General features: G+C 43.2%; 2 protein-coding genes across 2 annotated transcripts in view; both read left to right on the top strand.

Moving 5' to 3' along the window:
* Positions 1 to 15,108: 15,108 nt before the first annotated feature.
* On the top strand, positions 15,109 to 19,685 carry LOC100196483 (ATPase, Cu++ transporting, alpha polypeptide). Its single transcript, NM_001141512.1, is given in 2 exon segments — positions 15,109 to 15,245; positions 18,758 to 19,685. Coding segments are annotated over 2 exon segments (663 nt in total). The 5' UTR covers positions 15,109 to 15,125; the 3' UTR covers positions 19,301 to 19,685.
* The window catches only part of LOC145879491 (copper-transporting ATPase 1-like), a 48,624-nt gene continuing 46,304 nt past the window's right edge, over positions 19,302 to 21,621 (top strand). Inside the window, exons 1-2 of the mRNA XM_082975024.1 lie at positions 19,302 to 19,963; positions 20,561 to 21,292. Of these exons, the coding sequence (XP_082831150.1) occupies positions 19,897 to 19,963; positions 20,561 to 21,292 (799 nt within the window). The 5' untranslated portion in view covers positions 19,302 to 19,896. The remainder of the gene's footprint in view (positions 19,964 to 20,560; positions 21,293 to 21,621) is intronic.

Genomic DNA, 21,621 nt, shown 5'->3' with positions numbered 1-21,621 from the left:
CAACCTGATTGTTCTGTTCTGCGTTGTGTACTATTCTAATAATTTGAAGTTTGCAGGAATAACCATTTTAACTCTACTACACTCACCCCTTCTTAATTTCAGCAAACTTTAAGACATAAGGTAAGAGTTCTTCCTCCACAGGGGTAACCTTGACCAAGAGTCGTCAAGAAGGACAGCAAAGAGACTTTGCCAGGTAGAAATATGCCCATATACATACAACCTATGACCCCCTAATAAAGTATTTCTCATTTCCTTAATCTATCCTCTGGCTTCTGTGTCACTGAGGTACTGTCACTTCAACAAAAGTTGATAAGGCTTGAATCAGGGCAGCTAGATGCTCTCTTTTGTCCGGCTCAGCAATCACTTGACTCATTGACTCTAAAAGTCTTCTGACAGGCTTCACAACTCTTCCAGTTCGAGTTCTCAAAGTGCCTTCACTTGGTCTCAGGACTGTATCAGTGAGCTCAGACGTCTGGCTGTTTCTGCGCTCTACCTCTCTCTGGTTACTCATTCTCTTCTTAGTAGATCTTATGCATACAGAGCCGCTGACTGATGAACTTCTACTGCTGATGCCATCTAGGCTGCTCACTGACGTTGCTTTTCTACTTGTGTCATCTTCAGAAGGATCACTTGAATCATCACCAGGCATCATTGAGGAGCTTCCTGTGCTTGATTTAGCTGCTTGTCCTGAGATCATGTCCTTCGCTGGGCTTTGAGGAGCAGCTTCTCTCATGTTCACGCCATCTTCCAGTCCCGAAGATTTTTGACCTTCAGCTTCCGTGGGCCCCTCTGAATCCTCATCCACATCGAATACCGGTCTTTCGTCACCGCTGTCTGCGTTTATGTCCTCCTCTGAAGCAGTAGAGGCTACTGTGGACATCTCGTCTGTCTGTCCCACAGGCAGGAAATTCACTGGCAGTATGAAGTTTCGATGAACTACTTTACTCTTCTTGGTAGTAGGATCTTCAACTCTGTAGATGTGCACAGACGGGTCTTTCCATGTGATCACATAGACCGTTGAATCCCACAAGTCGGCAAGTTTACCTTTTCCTCTTTCCTTTCGGTTTGCCAAGAGAACTCGGTCCCCAATCTCCAGGGCAGTACCCTTCACTCTCTTGTTATACTGCCTTGCTTGCTTTTTCTGAGCTTCAGTGGTGTTGGCCTGAGCGATCCTGACAGCCTCTCGCAGGTCCTTTTGGAACGAGTCAACATACTCGTCATGAGTCAACACGTCTTCGTTTTTCAAGGTACTTCCAAACATGATGTCCACTGGCAGCCGTGGAATTCGGCCGAACATCAGGAAGAACGGTGCGAATCCTGTCGTTTCGTGTGTGGTACAGTTGTACGAGAAGGTGAGCGTCTGTATCATCTGGGGCCATCTTTCTTTTGCTCTCGCTGGCAACGATCGGACCATGTTTCCGAGCGTGCGGTTGAATCTTTCCGTCTGACCGTTGCCCATAGGATGATATGGAGTGGTATGGGACTTTTTGACTCCTGAGACTTGTAGCAATTCTGCGATTAAGTGACTCTCAAAGTTTGCTCCTTTGTCAGAGTGTATCCGCTGGGGAAACCCATAGACACAAAAGAACTGGTTCCATAACTTCTGGGCAACCACCTTTGCTGTCTGGTTCGGGCAAGGAAATGCATGTGCCAGCTTTGTAAAATGATCTGTGATGACGAGTACATCAACGCTCTCTCCATCCCTTCCTTCTGCTGACCAGAAGTCTATGCACACCAGTTCCAACGCTGTGCTGGTCTGAATAGATTCCAACGGTGCCCTAGCCTCTGGCTCCATTGTCTTGCTAACCACACAGCACTTACAGTAGGAGACATACTTCTTCACTTCCCCTTCCATTCCAGTCCAGAATAACCTTTGACGTACCAAATGGAGTGTTCTAGTCTGGCCTTGGTGGCCAGCTTCATCATGGGTTCCCCTCAGAACGATGGCTTTAAGGGAGTCTGGCACCACCAGCTGGCACCTCTTCTTGACAACTCTGTCCTTAGATCTTCGGTAGAGGATCTCATCCTTGATTTCGAGTTTATCCCAATGCTTCAGCATTCTCAACACTTGGGCAGTCTCATGAGCCCTCTCTCTCCGCGAAGGTCTCCTCCTCCTCTCAACAAAGTACGCCACTCGGGCCAGCACCTGATCCGCCTTCTGTTTTCTCCGTATCACATCAGGAGAAAGGACTGGAAGAGTAGCCACTCCCGCTTCATGCTGAAGGATGCTGGCAGAATACTGGGCTAATTGGAATTTGCGCACTGGCACACTCGCATCCCACTCCAGACAGGATTCCAAAACTGCTTTCACTCCTTCAGAAGAGACTTGAGCCAGGATCTCACCACCTTGGATATTGACTGACAGTTTGAATGCGTCCTGGATGGACTCTGAAGTCACATACTCTGGGAACTCACTTGCCTTCCTAGCTCCAACGAACGGCTGTCGACTAAGCAGGTCTGCTGGGACATTCTGGGGCCCGGGGATGTACTTCAAGTCAAAGTCGAAGGGGGCCAGTTTAGAGACCCACCGCTGCTCACAGGCATCTAGCTTTGGTTTCGTCATTATATATGTCAGGGGGTTGTTATCTGTTAGGACTGTGAATCTATTCCCCTTCAGCCAATGGGTGAACTTATCACACACAGCCCACTTAAGAGCGAAGAACTCTAATCTGTGTGCTGGGTAACGGGACTGGGACCTCGACAGAGTCTTGCTTGCAAAAGCTACTGGTCTGGGCCTACTCTCACCCTCAAATGTCTGGCTAAGTACTGCACCTAAGCCATCCATTGATGCATCTGTTGATAGGAGAAACGGTCTGTTAAAGTCTGGGTGAGCCAGCACGGCTGTTTGGGAGACAGCAACTTTTAGCTTCTCCAGTGCCTCCCCACATTCAGAAGTCCAGTCTTCAGGTTTCAGACGTTTATAGGCCATGCCATGAGGTTTTCCTTTTTCTCCTTTAGGCTTACTTTTCTGTCCTGCAATCAGACGAAATAGTGGTTTGGCTAAACCTGAGAAACTCACAATGAAGTGGGAATAATAGTTTGCCATACCAAGAAATGATCTGACCTTGGTGGGTGAAGGTGTTTTCCCATCATTTTCCATCAGGTCAGCTGCTGTGATGTCGTTGATTGCAGACACTTTTCCTGGGTCGGTTGCAATGCCCTCTGCCGTGACGATATGGCCTAAAAACTTGACAGATTTTCTGAGGAGGTAACATTTTTTTGCGCTAGCTTCATGTTGTGTTCCTTGAGGCGGGAGAACACCATTTCAAGACGGTCCAGGGCTTCCTGCTCAGTCTTCCCGAAAACCAGGAGATCATCCAAGTAGCACAGGAGGGACAAGTAGTTCTGGTCGCCGAAGATCGAGGTCATCATTCTGGCGAATGTTGGTGGGCTGTTACATAACCCCTGAGCCATTCTGTTGTACTCAAATAAACCTGTGGGTGTTGTGCACGCTGTGTACTTGCGGTCATCTTCATGTATGGGGATGTTGTAGAATCCCGAAGTCAAATCCATAGTACTGAAGAAGCAGTTCCCTCCCAAAGCAGCGAGAGCATCGGCTTGATGGGGCAATGGGTATGCATCTTTCTCTGTCCTCTGGTTCAACCATCTGAAATCAGTGCAAATTCTCAACTCTCCTGATGGCTTCCAAACCAGGACAAGGGGGAGGCCCACTCACTACTGGACTTTCGGATGATGCCCCGCTCCTCCATTTCCTCCAACGTCTGTCTCAGTTTCTGGTAGTCGGATGGAGAGACCCTCCTGTACGGCAGCCGGAAAGGCTTTTCATCTTTGAGTCGGATACGGTGGATGACGTTCTTCGCTTCTCCACAGTCAAGTCGGTCCCTGGAGAAGATGCCTTCATACTGAGCAATAAGGTCCACTAGTTTTCCTTTCCACATGTCAGACACTTCACAGGACTCTATGTCAACTTCTTTTAACCTGTTATGGATAGGGGGCAGTATTTTCACGGCCGGATAAAAAATGTACCCGATTTAATCTGGTTATTACTCCTGCCCAGAAACTAGAATATGCATATAATTGTTTGATTTGGATAGAAAACACCCTAAAGTTTCTAAAACTGTTTGAATGGTGTCTGTGAGTATAACATAACTCATATGGCAGGCCAAAACCTGAGAAGATTCTATACAGGAAGTGCCCTCTCTGACCATTGACCATTTCTTGGCCTTCTATAGCCTCTTTATCAAAAACAGAGGATCTCTGCTGTAACGTGACATTTTCTAAGGCTCCCATAGGCTCTCAGAAGGCGCCAGAACGTTGAATGATGACTCTGCAGTCCCTGGGCTAAAAACAGTAGCGCATTTGGATAGTGGTCGATCTGAGAACAATGACCCTTTCGCATGCGTGCACGTGAAGACACCATTTCTTCTTTCAGTCTTTGAACGAAAACAACGTCTCCCGGTCGGAAGATTATCGTTATTTTACGAGAAAAATCGCATACAAATTTCTTTTAAACAGTGTTTGACATGCTTCGAAGTACGGTAACTGAACATTCTTCCCCAGCTTGGGTGACATTCTGGAGGGCAGACTGGACCTTACTGGGGTTCTCAGCATGGCTGGCATAGAGCTCTAGGTCTTCTAGGGCTAGGCATGGGTGCACATCGGCCAACTTGGTGTTACGGCGGAGAATAATAGGGTGGTCCAACATGTTGATCACTTTCATGGGGACCCACTTGTCACCTCTCAAAGGACATACAGTGCGTCCTACTAGGACATTTCTTGGTGCAGATCGTGCTGTAGTGGCCTCTATGACTACAGTACTACCAACTGATAGCGGTACCTTTTCTTTCAGTTTTCCCCAGACCAAATGTTCATGTTGAGCCATGAGAGTCACACTCTGCTTGAGCATTACAGTTCCCACTTTGTCTGGTATTTTGTCACCGTGCCAACGGTTCACATTGGCTAGCATGCTGAGTAAAAGTCCATGTGAATCTCCTTTGGCAGGTTTGGAGAGGCTGTCCCAATACCACTTTGTTTTCTTAACCTGTTGCATTATGTGTTTTATGGTGTTCGATCCAACTATCATGTCATCTGTCTGTCCAGGTACAACTAAAACAGACACTGCCATCTTGCAATCTAAAAGATCAATGTTCAAGTCATATTCATACTTAGGCTGTGCCTGGTTGCCCCCACAGCCTACAAGAACTACTTGAGTTGGCTTTCTAGACTCTGGTTTTATCACATTACATCTCAGAAGTGTGTCTTCAGCTGACTCACTTAACGTGCAGGTCATAGACCCACTATCTATCAGAGCTTGAAGTTCTACAATTTCTTCCACCATTACTGAAAGACTGTCATTACTCTCTATTTTCGGATAAATCACCTCAGTTTTCATTGTGTTTCCAGTCCTTATATCTGTAGTGTTCTGTGGAGGTGTAACATGTTCGCCCACACTGCCCCCCTCTTGGCGTGAGCATGTTAGTTTAAAGCGGGGCCAGGGGGAGCCTCGGCAGTTGCCTCTCCAACTTGTTTTCTTGCTGGACATTCAAAGCCTCTGTGGCCTGACCTGTGACACTTGAAACATAACCCCTCCTTAAAGCAGTACGACTGAGTTTAATGGTCTGAGGCCTTACAAATTCTACAGGGACCAGCAGCAGTATTAGTTTGTGGCGTTCTGGCTGAAGTTCTCCTTTGATTTTGTTCCTGGGTTGACAGGAGCTTTTCCAGGAGAGAAATCACTTTGTTCAATGGAGCCTGATCACTGTTAGTGGGTGTGGCTGAATTATTTTGGTTCGTTTTGGTTCCAGGTAGAACCCTTTTGTGTTCCATGTAGAACCCTCTGCACAAAGGGTTCTACATAGAACCCAAAAGAGTTTTTACCTGTAACCAAAAAAAATTATCCTATGGGGACACAACCCATAGGAGAGAACCCTTTGGGAATTATTTTATTCTAAATGTTATGGGCCCTGGTGAAAAGTAGTGCACTACATAGGGAATAGGGTGTTATTGTTGACGTCTGGAACGGTTGTCGTCTGGAATGGAGGACCAAAACGCAGCAGGAATGTGGATGCTCATCTTGTATTTTATTTTAACCAAGAAAACACCAAAATAACAAAAGAAGAACGAACGATCAACAAAACAGTCTTGTCAGGCTCACACATGCAAACCAAGAAACAATCTCCCACAACACCAAACCAAACAAATACCCATATATAGGACTCTCAATCAGAGGCAACGAGAAAGCACCTGCCTCCAATTGAGAGTCCAACCCCCCATCAACCTAAACAGACATACAAAAGACCAGAGACCACATAGAAATACAAACATAGAACATTACCCAAAAACCCGGAAATAATAAATCAAACGCCCTACTAAATAAACCACCACCCCGAACCACATAAAACAAATACCCTCTGCCACGTCCTGACCAAACTACAATAACAAATAACCCTTATACTGGTCAGGACGTGACAACGTCGGCACTCTTTGCATAAGTTAGCTAAACCAATTTATTCCATACACACACCAGACCTCAGTTCAAATCGAATTTGAAATAATTTAAAATACTTTTCTCTGTCTGGGCTTGATTGAACTTCCCTGGTGCAATGAAACCAATGAAATAGTCCTAAAATAGCAAATCACGCTTTATACACTCAAGGCTGGCTCAAGCAAACACACAAAGTATTTCAAATATTTCAACTACTATTTGAACCCAGGTCTGACACACACACAGTCTCCTAGCATCAGGCAGTGTGTTAAGTAGGCTACATTAGGAGCGATGAGTCATAATGGTTGCTGTAGACAGATGACCAGAATAAAGGAGGTCACACATTGTTTAAGACAGACAGCCATCTCTCTCTCTCCCTCACTCTCTCCTTCTCTCTCTCCCTTTCCCTTTGTTGTGGGCGTTCTGCTGCACACCTCTGCCTCCAGGGCTTGGCTGGGGCCGGTGTCGGTTAATGAAGGAGAGAGGGAGGGAGAGGGAAGGGAGGTTAAGGAGGGGAGAACAGGTGGGATAGAAAGTGGTGGATTGAAATGGGTGGATAGAAAGGGGTGGATTGAAAGGGGTGGATAGAAAGGGGTGGATTGAAAGGGGTGGATTGAAAGGGGTGGATAGAAAGGGGTGGATAGAAAGGGGTGGATTGAAAGGGGTGGATAGAAAGGGATGGATAGAAAGGGGTGGATAGAAAGGGGTGGATTGAAAGGGGTGGATTGAAAGGGGTGAGGCAGTTGGGGAAGAAGGTGAGTGCTGGTGTCCCAGTAGGAACATGTCCATATACACTTATCTAAGAGCAGTTTTACGCTTTTCACACTAATGTTAACAGTTGCGATTTTGGGTTAGGTAAACTGATCCTAGATAGGTCTTCATCCCAAACGGCACCCTATTCACTATATAGTGCACTATTTTTGTCTACAGATCTTTACCTTGAAGTTGACCTACTGCAGATGGTTGGAGTGCCTCTTGATGAGCAGCTGTATGAGGTCTGGGTGTGTGGACCGCAGGTAGGATGTGGCAGGCTGGTTCAGTTTAAACTGAAAGCGTCTTCAGAGGTCAGGGATGTGGAAGACTTTGTTCCAGTGCTGGCACACAAACGAGGCCCAGGGGAGATTGCCCCAGTCCTGGTTACCCCAGTCCTCGTCTGACTGGTGTGGGGATGACAGCGTGTCCCAGTCCTCCTCGGACCTGTGTGGGTGTGACAGCTTGTCCCAGTCCTCCACAGACATGTGTGGGTGTGACAGCTTGTCCCAGTCCTCCACAGACCTGTGTCTATATGCATGTTATAATGTGTCTATATGCATGTTTTAATGTGTCTATATGCATGTTATAATGTGCCTATATGCATGTTTAAATGTGTCTATATGCATGTTTTAATGTGTCTATATGCATGTTATAATGTGTCTATATGCATGTTATAATGTGTCTATATGCATGTTATAATGTGTCTATATGCATGTTATAATGTGTCTGTGTAATCATAGAGATTTTAGCTTATATGCATTATAATAATTATATTATTATTATATAACAACATTGTTATAACAAAAACAGAGTGGTCAATCACACAATCACACACTTTAGTGCACACCATAATGTTAATTATTCAATCGGGATTTACATCAGCAACATAAAATAGTGGAGCAGATTGTAGCTTAGAAGAACCACGCTCGAGCCAATTCATAACAGTGAGTCAGTGGACTGTGAGCACTAGGCATAATAAAGCATGCATTTTTAATAATAAGCTTGTTACTACTATCTGCTGCTGACTGCAATGCTGAAATAACTGTTGAGTCGTAAACCAATGACAAAGTTGAACGAATAAGTTTGGTTATAATAATACAATAGTACAGTAAGAAAAAAGAATAGCAAACGTACTTTTCTCGTTCAATTCGTCTGTGAAACGCCTTTCAGAAGACCAGCCGTTAGGACTGAGTGTAGATAGTTGGAGAATTGCCGCTCTGTCGCTGATAATATAGACCAGGAACGTCCGTAATAAGTTTCTGGTACACACGCATATGCACCAGCAGCTAGTGCACGTTCAGATAGGGAAAACACCCGTCTGGCTGATTCCACCAGGGCGTTCTGCCGCCCTAGGTGAGACAAAAAAAATTCCGCCACACTCTTATTCCTGCTAAACTATGTACATACATCAGGGGTCAGCAATAGATTTGACCTTGGGCCAATTTTTTCTCAGCTAAAAGTCTGAGGAACAGAACATAATAGCAGCCCAATTCATAGGCCTACACTACAAATTAAACACAATTTTTAACACATCTGGTTAGTACGCTATACAATCAGTTTAATGTCAATGTCAAATAACATAGCCTAATATTTTCAATCTCTTTACATTGATAAAATCACCAATTTCTCTATTAAATATGTTTTTAATATTTATTTGTGTGTTGATTGAGGAAAATCAGCTTGCAATCAACACAAAATGTTGAAAAAGACTCAAAATAATGAAAATAGACGTTTCAGGGAAGAATGGACAGGGAACTAGGCGTTCTTACCATATTTCTCCATGTCAAACCAGAGTGTCTTGTTTGCAACGCTGTTTGCAAATAATTAAATCTTAGACATCCTTATGAATCTAGCCATGGCACTTTCAAAAGTTACCTTTCCACCCAGACAGAGGCTATGCCGATGCAGAAAAATGTAAGCTTCAACTGCTAGCTACTCGTCCATTGCAAAACCCAACAACCAGTTTCACGTACTGCCAAATTCTCTAAAATGACGTGTGAGGCGATTTATGGCAGAGAAATGAACATACAATTCTCTGGCAACAGCTCGGGTGGACATTCCTGCAGTCAGCACGCCAATTGCCCGCTCCCTCAAAACTTGAGACATCTGTGGCGTTGTGTTGTGTGACAAAACCGCACATTTTAGAGTGGCCTTTTATTGTCCCCAGCACAAGGTGCACCTATGTAATGATCATGCTGTTTAATCAGTTTCTTGATATGCCACACCTGTCATGTGGATGGATTGTCTTGGCAAAGGAGAAATGCTCACTAACAGGGATGTAAACAAATTTGTCCACAAAACATGAGAGAAAATATTTTTGCGCGTATGGAACATTTCTGGGATCTTTTATTTCAGCTCATGAAACCAAAGCTTTACATGTTGCATTTATATTTTTGTTCAGTATATTTCAGTGCAAGTCAAGCACTGTGCATGATCCAGGCAAATTGCAGACAATCTTCAAATTACTAAAGCCTTTAGTTATTACTTTCTTAAATCGCATCTATGTAGGGGCAGTAAATATCAGAAAACTCTTAGTTTTAAAAAGGGTAAAGAATTTACAGGCACACATTTAGAATGACAAACGATCTGTCATATTATCATAGGACATCAGTTCACAGTGAGGGATAAAGGCTTACAGCTTTCAATTGCCTACACAGCGAATAATTAGGCAAAACAGGTTTTTATTTTATTGTTTGTTTGAAAGTCGATGCCATTGTTAGTCCTGTTTGAACCTGCATTCCTGGTCTAACTGCTATGCCTGCAATAATAACCTTGGCCCCTACTCACGTTGCATTACAGGTTGGGTTGGTCTGACCATAAACCAACACTTGATGGAATAGAAAATAATAGAATGGAATAGAAAAACTAAACTTCTAAGCCTAATCGACACATTTTAATTTGACTTTGTACAGCTTTTGAACAACACAGGCTACAAAATATGAACTGTGCAAAAGATATTCACTGATCAGCGAAAATGAAGGGAAGGAGACGAAACCAATGTAGGACACCAGCTTAGAATATTTAGATGCACCCCGAAGTTCAACACACGCTGCCCACGTCACCTCCCCAGCTCCTCATCTCTCCTGCGCAGATCCGACGCAATTTGAACCGTGTGAAGTCAGCATGAAAAACCACACATCGACAACCTAAACAAGTAATGTCAATATTCTTGTATTTTATCTACAAGCTGTAGCACAGCGCTGGTTGCGGCGATAAGGAGATCGCTAACAAGCCACGTTTCTCCCCCGTAGCATCCGAATATCGTTTTTGCTACGTCAACACCCTCCCTGCTTAGCTAGCTACATGATTATCTTCTTGTTAAACAGGTAAATATCTCAAAATGGTTTATCTTGAAAACAACGTTTACTTTAGCTAACTAGGTTCAGTAGCTAGTTTGTTGGTGCTTGATCGGAAAGCAGTCGCATTTGTTTTTTTTAATATAAAAGTTAGCCAGCCGTTGATCATGACTCTCAGTTCCATTATATTAACGTTACACATGAGTCATTGGACAAAGTCGTCTTCTGTATGTGGGAGTTTATCTCCGACGTAAAATCCTGTCGGCTGCAACTCGTAAAACAGGTTAAAACTGTATACAGTGAGTGTTTAGTTTGCATTTGTGTAATTATTTTTGATGTGATATGAAAGTAGAGGGATTTAGCTATGTTTCAATACATCGATTCACGTTTAACGTTAGATGGAGTATTTGGCTGTTTTGGCTTCCAGAGCCAATGCATCTTTAACATGAACATGTTAAGTTAGCTAGCAACGGTCTTAGTCCTATAGGAGTAACGTTAACCTTAGCTAGCAACGGTCTTAGCCCTATAGGAGTAACGTTAACCTTAGCTAGCAACGGTCTTAGCCCTATAGGAGTAACGTTAACCTTAGCTAGCAACGGTCTTAGCCCTATAGGAGTAACGTTAACCTTAGCTAGGAACGGTCTTAGCCCTATAGGAGTAACGTTAACTAGCAACGGTCCTAGCCCTATAGGAGTAACGTTAACCTTAGCTAGCAACGGTCTTAGCCCTATAGGAGTAACGTTACGGTCCTTTAGTCCAATATTGGGCTAGCTAGCTATGCTAATATAATATAGCTATGATTAAAATACAGATTGTACGAAAATAAGTTACTGAACATTTGCTGTGGTGTCATAGTTAGAGTAGCTATTAAGCCAATAATGTATCCATTGCATTAATGTTATTACTACGCATCCAATAAATACGTTTAGCTATGTGACGCGAAGCTAACCAAAGGACTTTCATGCCATGGCTAGCTAATTTATGATGTAACTTGTTTTCTAAGGTCGATGTAGCGAGTACTGACAGTCCTAGAGGTCTCCAAATGTTGCTTACTGTGACCATCCAGTCCTATCTGTGTCACTCATGATGATCTATTCTGGCTTTGGGGTACCCATGAACGGATTCCATTCACTATACAAACATCCTTTGTCATTCCAATACATTTTAAGAAGAGATGGGTAGGTAGCTAGGCAGGATCGTTGTATCTGCTTTTAGCAACACTAGTATTTATATTGGCTTCAGAAAGTATTCATACCCCTTGACTTATTCCACATTTTGTTGTGTTACAGCCTGAATTCAAAATGGATTAAATATATATTTTTCTCAACCATTTCTCACTCATGACAAAGTGAAAACAGGTTTTTAGAAAATGGAGTGTGGTACTCAGTAATGTGTTCTATTGGATTTGCCCCAAACATAACACTTTGTATTCAGGCCAAAAGGTGAATTGCTTTGCCAAATTTTTGCAGTATTACTTTAGTGCCTTGTTGCAAACAGGATGCATGTTTTGGAGTATTATTTATTCTGTACAGGCTTCCTTCTTTTCACTCAGTCAATTGGGTTAGTATTGTGGAGTAACTACAATGTTGTTGATCCATCCTACGTTTTCTATCACAGCCATTAAACTTTAACTGTTTTAAAGTCACCACTGACCTAAAGTCACCAATCCCTGTGCGGCTTCCTTCCTCTCTGGCAATTGGGTTAGGAAGGACGCCTATATCTTTGTAGTGACTGGGTGTATATTGATACGCCATCCAAATACATACAGTTGAAGTCGGAAGTTTACATACACCTTAGCCAAATACATTTAAACTCAGTTTTTCACAATTCCTGACATTTAATCCTAGTAAAAATTCCCTGTTTTAGGTCAGTTAGGATCACCACTTCATTTTAAGAATGTGAAATGTCAGAATAATAGTAGAGGGATTTATTTCAGCTTCTATTTCTTTCATCACATTCCCAATCGGTCAGAAGTTTACATACACTCAATTAGTATTTGGTAGCATTGCCCGTAAATTGTTTAACTTGGGTCAAACGTTTCGGGTAGCCTTCCACAAGCTTCCCACAATAAGTTGGGTGAATTTTGGCCCATTCCTCCTGACAGAGCTGGTGTAACTGAGTCAGGTTTGTAGGCCTTCTTGCTCGCACAAACTTTTTCAGTTCTGTGCACAAATTTTCTATAGGATTGAGGTCAGGGCTTTGTGATGGCCACTCTAATACCTTGACTTTGTTGTCCTTAAGCCATTTTGCCACGACTTTGTAAGTATGCTTGGGGTTATTGTCCATTTGGAAGACCCATTTGCGACCAAGCTTTAACTTCCTGAATGATGTCTTGAGATGTTGCTTCAATATATCAACATAATTTTACTCCCTCATGATGCCATCTATTTTGTGAAGTGCACCAGTCCCTCCTGCAGCAAAGCACCCCTACTACATGATGCTGCCACCCCCGTGCTTCATGGTTGGGATGGTGTTCTTCGGCTTGCAAGCATCCCCCTTTTTCCTCCAAACATAACGATGGTCATTCCGGCCAAACAGTTCTATTTTTGTTTCATCAGACCAGAGGACATTTCTCCAAAAAGTACGATCTTTGTCCCCATGTGCAGTTGGAAACTGCAGTCTGGCTTTTTTTTATGGCTGTTTTGGAGCAGTGGCTTCTTCCTTGCTGAGTGGCCTTTCAGGTTATGTCGATATAGGACTCGTTTGACTGTGGATGCAGGTACTTTGTACCTGTTTCCTCCATCATCTTCACAAGGTCCTTTGTTGTTGTTCTGGGATTGATTTGCACTTTTTGTATCAAAGTACGTTCATCTCTAGGAGACAGAACGCGTCTCCTTCCTGAGATGTATGACGGCTGCGTGGTCCCATGGTGTTTATACTTGCGTACTATTGTTTGTACAGATGAACGTGGTACATTCAGGCATTTGGAAATTGCTCCCAAGGATGAACCAGACTTGTGGAGGGCTACAATTTTTTTTCTGAGGTCTTGGCTGATTTCTTTTTGATTTTCCCATGATGTCAAGCAAAGAGGCACTGAGTTTGAAGGTAGGCCTTGAAATACATCCACAGGTACACCTCCAATTGACTCAAATTATGTCAATTAGCCTATCAGAAGCTTCTAAAGCCATGACATAATTTTCTGGAGATTTCCAAGCTGTTTAAAGGCACAGTCAGCTTAGTGTATGTAAACTTCTGACCCACTGGAATTGTGATACAGTGAAATAATCTGTCTGTAAACAATTGTTGGAAAAATGACTTGTCATGCACAAAGTAGATGTCCTAACCAACTTGCCAAAACTATAGTTTGTTAACAAGAAATTTGTGGAGTGGTTGAAAAACGAGTTTTAATGACTCCAACCTAAGTGTATGTAAACTTCCGACTTCAACTGTATATACATACAGACATGCATACAGTACCAGTCAAAAGTTTGGACACCTTCTCATTCAAGGGTTTTTATTTATTTTTACTATTATCTACATTGTAGAATAATTGTGAAGATATCAAAACTATGAAATAACATAGGGTGGCCTTTAAAATGTTTTTATTTGATTCCTCATGTCGTACTCATTGTTAGGAAGAATTATGGTCCAAATCGGATGTTAGGTACTATATTTATTGAAGATTATATGAATCCTATACATTTATAATGCCAATTTGGGTGCAATCAGTTAGCTTTATTTCTCAGAAATCTAATTATAGTTCAACAAAAAAAATGTTGCAGGAATGATAATCTTTCTAACTACAGAAACAATTTCGGAAGAATCTGAGATGGTGGGTGTCATGACTTGCTGAAATGACATGGAACGACCCCCCCCCCCCCCCCCCCTGCATAAGTATCAACCCTACTAACAATCAGCATATTGAATTTGATTGAACTTCTGGCTTCCGGCGGACTCTTCTCCTTTTTTGGTTCCTTTAAGTCGTTCATGGCAAGTGGAGTGGCTGGAGCGTCATCAAATCAGATCCCCTGCCACACAATGATGTAGCTAATAGCCCCTATCTCTCTACTGTCAAAGCAACGACATGTTCCTCTTCTACTGCACTGTCAGTGGCTCCTGAGCTGGGATAAGCAAGATTTCTTTTGTATACGTCCAATGCCTTGTGTTTGGTCTGGTATTTGGTAGCTACAATATGGATTGATCCTCAAAACAGCAGTAGTGCAGATTTTATTTTCGGAGATATATATATATCTATCTATATATGTGTGTATGTATGTGAAGCTGATGGGTAAGTAGATCATTTTTGGGGGGTTCATAAAATGTTTTTCCTTACAGCTTTTCAGAGTGTGATGGAGATATGTGTGATGTTAGGTAGGAAGGAGGGGTATGAAAGGGTCTCTGAGTGACATGTAAGAAATAGAACATTTTAGTTTTGGACCTTGTGATTTATTGAGAGGGGCTGCTGCACATCAGCCCATTGACGAATCCTTATCTTGGAGTGTATGACGTCAATGTAATATTTACTGGCCTGTTTCATTTCTGTTTACTCTCTTGCTGTGGGAAACGAGATCCTTGTCATGTGCTCATAAATAGTCTAGCTTATGCCCTTGTTTGCTTTTTGGAATGTGAAAATGTTTTCTTTGTTAAACCATGCTATGTCCTTTGTTTTGTTTCCAGACTAAGGACTTACAATGACGCTGAAGGTCAAGCTGAGCTCAGTTTGCCTGGGTGTAGAGGGGATGACCTGTGCTTCCTGTGTTCAGTCTATTGAGCAGCGCATTGGGGGTCTTCCTGGAGTCGTACACATCAAGGTGGGTCCGGTACACATTTAGGGGAGGTTTCCCAGACCCACATTAAGCCTAGTCCTGGACTCCAGTGAGCATGATTTTTATTTTTTGGGTCCAGGAATCCGCAATCTGGGAACTGGGCCAATGTGTTTTAACATGTGTATCACAACTTTATAGGATAGGCCTTTGTGTGACATGTAAATGTTAGACTATAACCTACACATCCAACTGATTTGACCGGATCTGAAGGATGTTTTCACCCTTACAGCTTTGTGTTCATCAGTCTTTCACCTTTCAAACAGAATGTCTTCAAACTGCCAAGTCTGCATTTCCACCATAGACTTGACACCATTGCACAATTTCCAGAGATTTAAAATAGCAGAGTTTGCTTATTTTTTTTTTCTTTTTTTTTCTCTTCAGTTTCAGAACATTTTATAAACTAGATGTGAAACTAACTAGCTAGAATTGAGAAAGCAGCAAAAATGTTTCCTTATTTTATCTCTTAACAACTATAATTTGTATTCATTTCACCCAACTAAATATCCCATAGCATCTGATTTCCAGGCTGCATCCCAAATCGCACCCTATTCTCAACTACTTTTGACCAAGGAATCAGGGAATAGGGTGTGATTTGGGATGCACCTCAGCCTCCTCCTCCTCTCCCCTAAGGGGGTGGCTTGTTTATATAGCTTAATTGAAGATATACAGTGATCCTTAATTCCGTGTAGCAGCTGTAATAATGTCCTAGATGGCAGTAAATGTGGCCTGGCCTTCTCTGTGTGTTTACCCCTCAGGCACAGGCTAATGAGGATGTAATGTAATGGCGTTGTTCCTGACAGAAAGCTGGTCTTTACAGGACTGTCATTTGGTTATTGTGGGTCGATAACCGGCTGAACGGGTAGCAGACGGCGGATGGGCAATGTCATCAATTCCTTTAAAGGGTCTGGGGACAGTAATGTGTGTCATTGTAAGGAACAGTACATGTCCTTTAAGTGAGGAGTGAATAGGTTGTTGTTGCACGTGGACGGTAGGCCTGTAGGATAGTTTTTGACTAGTGTCAAAGTTCAAAACAGTAGTAGACTGTATGAGGAAAGGACAGTCTTTCTCTCTCATTTACTCTCGCTCTCCCTGACACACACACACATTTAGGAAAACATAGATCATCTCTGGTACGTGAACACACACTTCCCTCCTGTGTTTTTAACTTGCAGTTCAGTCAGGGCTGAGTGGTCATGTGATGGCGTCAGTTAATCACAAGTTTCCGTGTGTGTGTGTGTGTGTGTTAGAGAGATATGGGTTCATTGTTTTGCTACTAGAACATGCTGGAAGCTTCTGAGGCCAATGCACTCCTCCTCTTTATATACAGTACCAGTCAAAAGTTGGAACACACCTACTCATTTTTATTTTTTACTATTTTCTACATTGTAGAATGTTAGTGAAGACATCAAAACTATGAAATAACACACATGGAATCATGTAGTTAAACAAATCAAAATATATTTTTTATTCTTCAAAGTAGCCACCCTTTGCCTTGATGACAGCTCTGCACACTCTTGGCAATCTCTCAACCAGCTTCACCTGGAATGCTTTTCCAACAGTCTTGAAGGAGTTCCCACATATGCTGAGCACTTGTTGGCTGCTTTTCCTTCACTCTGCAGTCCGACTCATCCCAAACCATCTCAATTGGGTTGAGGTCGGGTGATTGTGGAGGCCAGGTCATCTGATGAAGCACTCCATTACTCTCTCACATCACACTGTTGAAAAACAAATGATAGTCCCACTAAGCGCAAACCAGATGGGATGGCGTATCGTTGCAGAATGCTATGGTCGCCATGCTATTTAAGTGTGCCTTGAATTCCAAATCAATCACTGACACTGTCACCAGCAAAGAACCATCACACCACCTCCTCCATGCTTCACGGTGGGAATCACACATGCGGAGATCATCCGTTCACCTTCGCTGCGTCTCACACAGACAAGGCAGTTGGAACCAAAAATCTAATTTGGACTCATCAGACCAAATGACAGATTTCCACCAGTCTAATGTCCATTGCTTGTGTTTCTTGGCTCAAGCAAGTCTCTTCTTATTAATGATGTCCTTTAGTAGTGGTTTCTTTGCAGAAATTCGACCATGAAGGCCTGATTCGCACAGTCTTCTCTGAACAGTTGATGTGTCTGTTACTTGAACTCTGTGAAGCATTTATTTGGGCTGCAATTTCTGAGGCTGGTAACTCTATTGAACTTATCCTCTGCAGCAGAGGTAACTCTGGGTCTTCCTTTCCTGTGGCGGTCCTCATGAGAGCCAGTTTCATCATAGTGCTTGATGGTTGTGCGACTGCACTTGAAGAAACTTTCAAACTTCTTAATGTTCCAGATTGACTGACCTTCATGTCTTAAAGTAATGATGGACTGTCATTTCTCTTTGCTTATTTGAGCTGTTCTTGCCATAATATGGACTTGGTCTTTCACCAAATAGGTCTTTCACCAAATAGGACGATCTTCTGTATACCAACCGTACCTTGTCACAACATAACTGATTGGCTCAAACGCATTCAGAAGGAGAGAAATTCCACAAATTAACTTTTAACAATGCTCACCTGTTAATTTGGATCCGCCCCTTTTTTCAATTTTCACCTAAAATGACATGCCCAAATCTAACTGCCTGTAGCTCAGGACCTGAGAAGCAAGGATATGCATATTCTTGATACCATTTGAAAGGAAACACTTAGAAGTTTGTGGAAATGTTAAAATAATGTAGGAGAATATAACACATTAGATCTGGTAAAAGATAATACAAAGGAAAGAAACCATGTATTTTGTTTTGTACCATCTTTGAGTTGCCAGATAAAGGCCATATTGTGTTGTGCTAGCCCAGGCACAATTTAGATCAATACTGCCCAAATGGGCCTAATTGGTTTATTAATACATTTTCAAGTTCATAATTGTGCACTCTTCTCAAACAATAGCATGGTATTATTTCACTGTAATAGCTACTGTAAATTGGACAGTGCAGTTAGATTAACAAGAATTTAAACTTTCTGCCAATATCAGATATGTCTATGTCCTGGGAAATGTTCTTGTTACTTACAACCTCATGCTAATCACGTTAGCTCAACCGTTCCGCGGACACACACACACACCGATCCGGTCGATGTTAATTGAAATGCATTCCAGGTGACTTCCTCTTGAATCTGCACGAGGATTATCTTCAGACTACTTGTTTATGTGGAATAGATTTGATGTCCTATTGATCGTAGCTTCGTAACGTTTTAGTAACACTCTCAGTGTATGTGATTTCAGCCCATGTCATGAATCTCAGAATTATGCTGATTTACATAGTAACCATGACATGATGATTTTTATGGCTGTCAATGACTGCATGTCTCCATGGCATCATTTTATAACCGCTGTATAATTCTGTTTAGTTTGAAAGCCTAGTTTTAGAAACTGCATTAGTGTACATCAGCTGTCACTTCTGTTGATTCAGTATAAAGTGTTTTTAATTATTCTGTTTGTTTGATATTTTTTTCTGGTAGGTGTCTCTGGAGCTGAAGAATGCCAGCATCATCTTCGACCACAGTCATCACACCCCAGAGTCCCTGGCGGAGGCCGTGGAGGACATGGGGTTTGACTCCATCCTCTCAGACACTACCACAGCCTCCGTGGTCCTCACGGAGACCCAGCTGGTCCCCATCCCAGCCCTTCTCACCCCTGAAGCCCAACAGGAGGCTCTGACGAGGCTAGCTCAGCTCCAGGCGGTCCTGGAGGTCCAGGAGAACAAGGACCAGAGGGGGGTGTCCGTTACCTTCATCCCTTCCCTGATCAGTGTAGTGCAGCTGGGGGAGGTGGTTAGTAGCATGGCCCCCCTCCTGGAGGTCCCTACATCCAATAGCCCTACAGAGGAAACTCTTGTCCCAGCTCCTGCCACAGTGTCAGCCCCGGCCACATCCTCACAGCCTCAGCTGGTGAAGATGCGGATCGAGGGCATGGTCTGTCTGTCCTGCACCACCACCATCGAAGGGAAGATTGGCAAGCTCAAAGGAGTTGAGAAAATCAAAGGTTACTTTGTAATTGCGTAGTAGTCAGCCGTTTTACACTGAAGGCCATTATCATTTGATCGTGACTCAATGAGTTCTGATCAAGTGTAGTGCTGATCTTGCTAAAGGTTCAATGCAGCCATTTCAATATCAAATCATTTCTTGGTAACAATGAAGTACTTTACTTTGATTGTTTTCAATTAAAATGGTCAAAAAGAAACAGAAATAGCTTCTTAGCAAAGAGCAATTTCTCAAGCAAGAATTTAGCTAGGATTGTCTGGGAGTGGTCTGAGTGGGGAGAGGAAAACTAGCTGTTATTGGCAGAGATGTTGAACTCTCTTATTAGTCTTTTAACTACACTGAACAAAAATATAAACTCAACATGTAAAGTTGTTTCATGAGTTGAAATAAAAGAGAAGCTGGGGACAATAAATTGCCAATCTAAAATGTGCCATTTTGTCACACAACATAATGCCACACATGTCTCAAGTTTTTAGGGAGCGCGCAATTGACATGTTGACTGCAGGAATGTCCAACAGAGCTGTTGCCAGATCATTTAGTGTTAATTTCATAAGACGCCGCCACCGTCAATTTACAGAATTTGGCTGTACGTCCAACCGGCCTCACAACCGCAGACCATGTGTAACCACGCCAGCCCAGGACCTCCACATCCGGCTTCTTCACCTGTGGGATCATCATCAGAGGGTGGGTGGGGGGGTGCTGAGGAGTATTTCTGTCTGTAATAAAGAGCTTTGGTTGGGAAAAACTCATTCTGATTGGCTGGACCTGCCTCCAAAGTGGGTGGGCCTATGCCCACCCAGGGCTGCGCCCCTGCCCAGCCATGCGAAATCCATAGATTAGGGCCTAATGAATTTATTTGAACAGACTGATTTCCTTCTATGAACTGTAACTCAGTAAAATCTTAGAAATTGTTGCATGTTGCGTTTAAATTAAAGTTTAATTTACTAGCTGGGGATGTCATCAGGCAGGCCAAAATTCCATCCCACTAAAACAGGCTGAAACTTATTTTCAAACAGCTGTTTTCACAGTATTATTCCAATCTCATAGTGTGTGTGTGAGAGATCTATCTAAAACACAGTAAAATAAAAATTGACTGCACTGGTCCTTTATCTGACTTGGCATTCTATAGCGATGAATAAATATGGGAGGTTGTAGTCTAGTATTCTCACTTAAAATTAACTTGCATTTCAGGGTCAGGAATAATCTGGAAAAAACCCTCAACACTGTGATACTTTTGGATTCCTGGAGATTATAATTTATGAATGTTGTGTTCTCCCTCAGTGGTTCTAGACTCCCAGGAGGCCACGGTTCTCTACCTGCCATACCTCATCACTATCGACGACATCATCGCCCAGATCGCCAAGGCCGGCTTCAAAGCCACACCCAAGTCCAAGCCCCGCCCCCTGCAGCTGTCCGTCAGTGAGATGGAGCGGTTGCTAAGCGCTGCCCTATCACCCCCAGCACCAGTGGAATCTTCCACTGAGGATTCTGAGGTGTCTACAGATTCTGCCCAGACTATCCTCAGGGTGACTGGCATGCACTGCCACTCCTGTGTGGTAAATATCCAGGATAACATCTCCAAGCTGGCTGGGGTGACCTCCATAGAGGTATTGTTGGAGAGAGAGAGTGCCTCCATCCACTACGACCCAGGGAGGGTGACTGTGTCTGGGCTACAGCAAGCCATCGAGGCCCTTCCACCGGGGACGTTTAAAACTCAACCCTGGAGCCCTACATCCACCACACCACCACCATCGTCCCAGGCCGGCCTCTCCTCCACCCAGCCCTGTTACAGCCAGCCTCTGACGGCCACGGCCCTGATCCATATAGAGGGGATGACCTGTGGGTCCTGTGTTCAGTCCATCGAGGGGATGCTTTCTCAGAGGAAGGGGGTGCGGTCTGCCAAGGTGTCGCTGGCCAATCACAGAGGGAAGTTTGAGTTTGACCCTCTCCTCACCCAACCAGAGGAGCTCAGAGAGGCCATAGAGGACATGGGATTTGATGCCTTCCTGCCTGGTGAGTTGATGGGCGGTTTGTATTCTTTTATCCTCCTAACTAGGGTTTCAAAATTCAGCAAACGTTCCATACATTCCCAGGTTTTTCAGAGATCCTGGTTGGGAGGATTCCCTCTCTACTTAGTCTGGGAATCATACAACACAAATGTCTGTCTTTGGGGAAGTTTCTGGAATTTTGCAACCCTACACCTAATAGTATCTCTAGCCTAAAGGCTGTGCTGTGAAGCAAAACAAATGAATCTGTGTCTATTTGTAACTCATGTAAACTTCCCAGAACAGTAGCTGAAGAACAGCCATAGAAAGCAGAATGAGAAACCGACATGAAATGGG

The sequence above is a fragment of the Salmo salar genome, chromosome 05 (genome assembly GCF_965601325.2).
Source record: "Salmo salar chromosome 05, fSalSal1, whole genome shotgun sequence".
Lineage (NCBI taxonomy): Eukaryota > Metazoa > Chordata > Actinopteri > Salmoniformes > Salmonidae > Salmo > Salmo salar.
The sequence above is the reverse complement of the archived record's forward strand: the minus strand, read 5'-3'. Positions and strand labels throughout refer to the sequence as shown.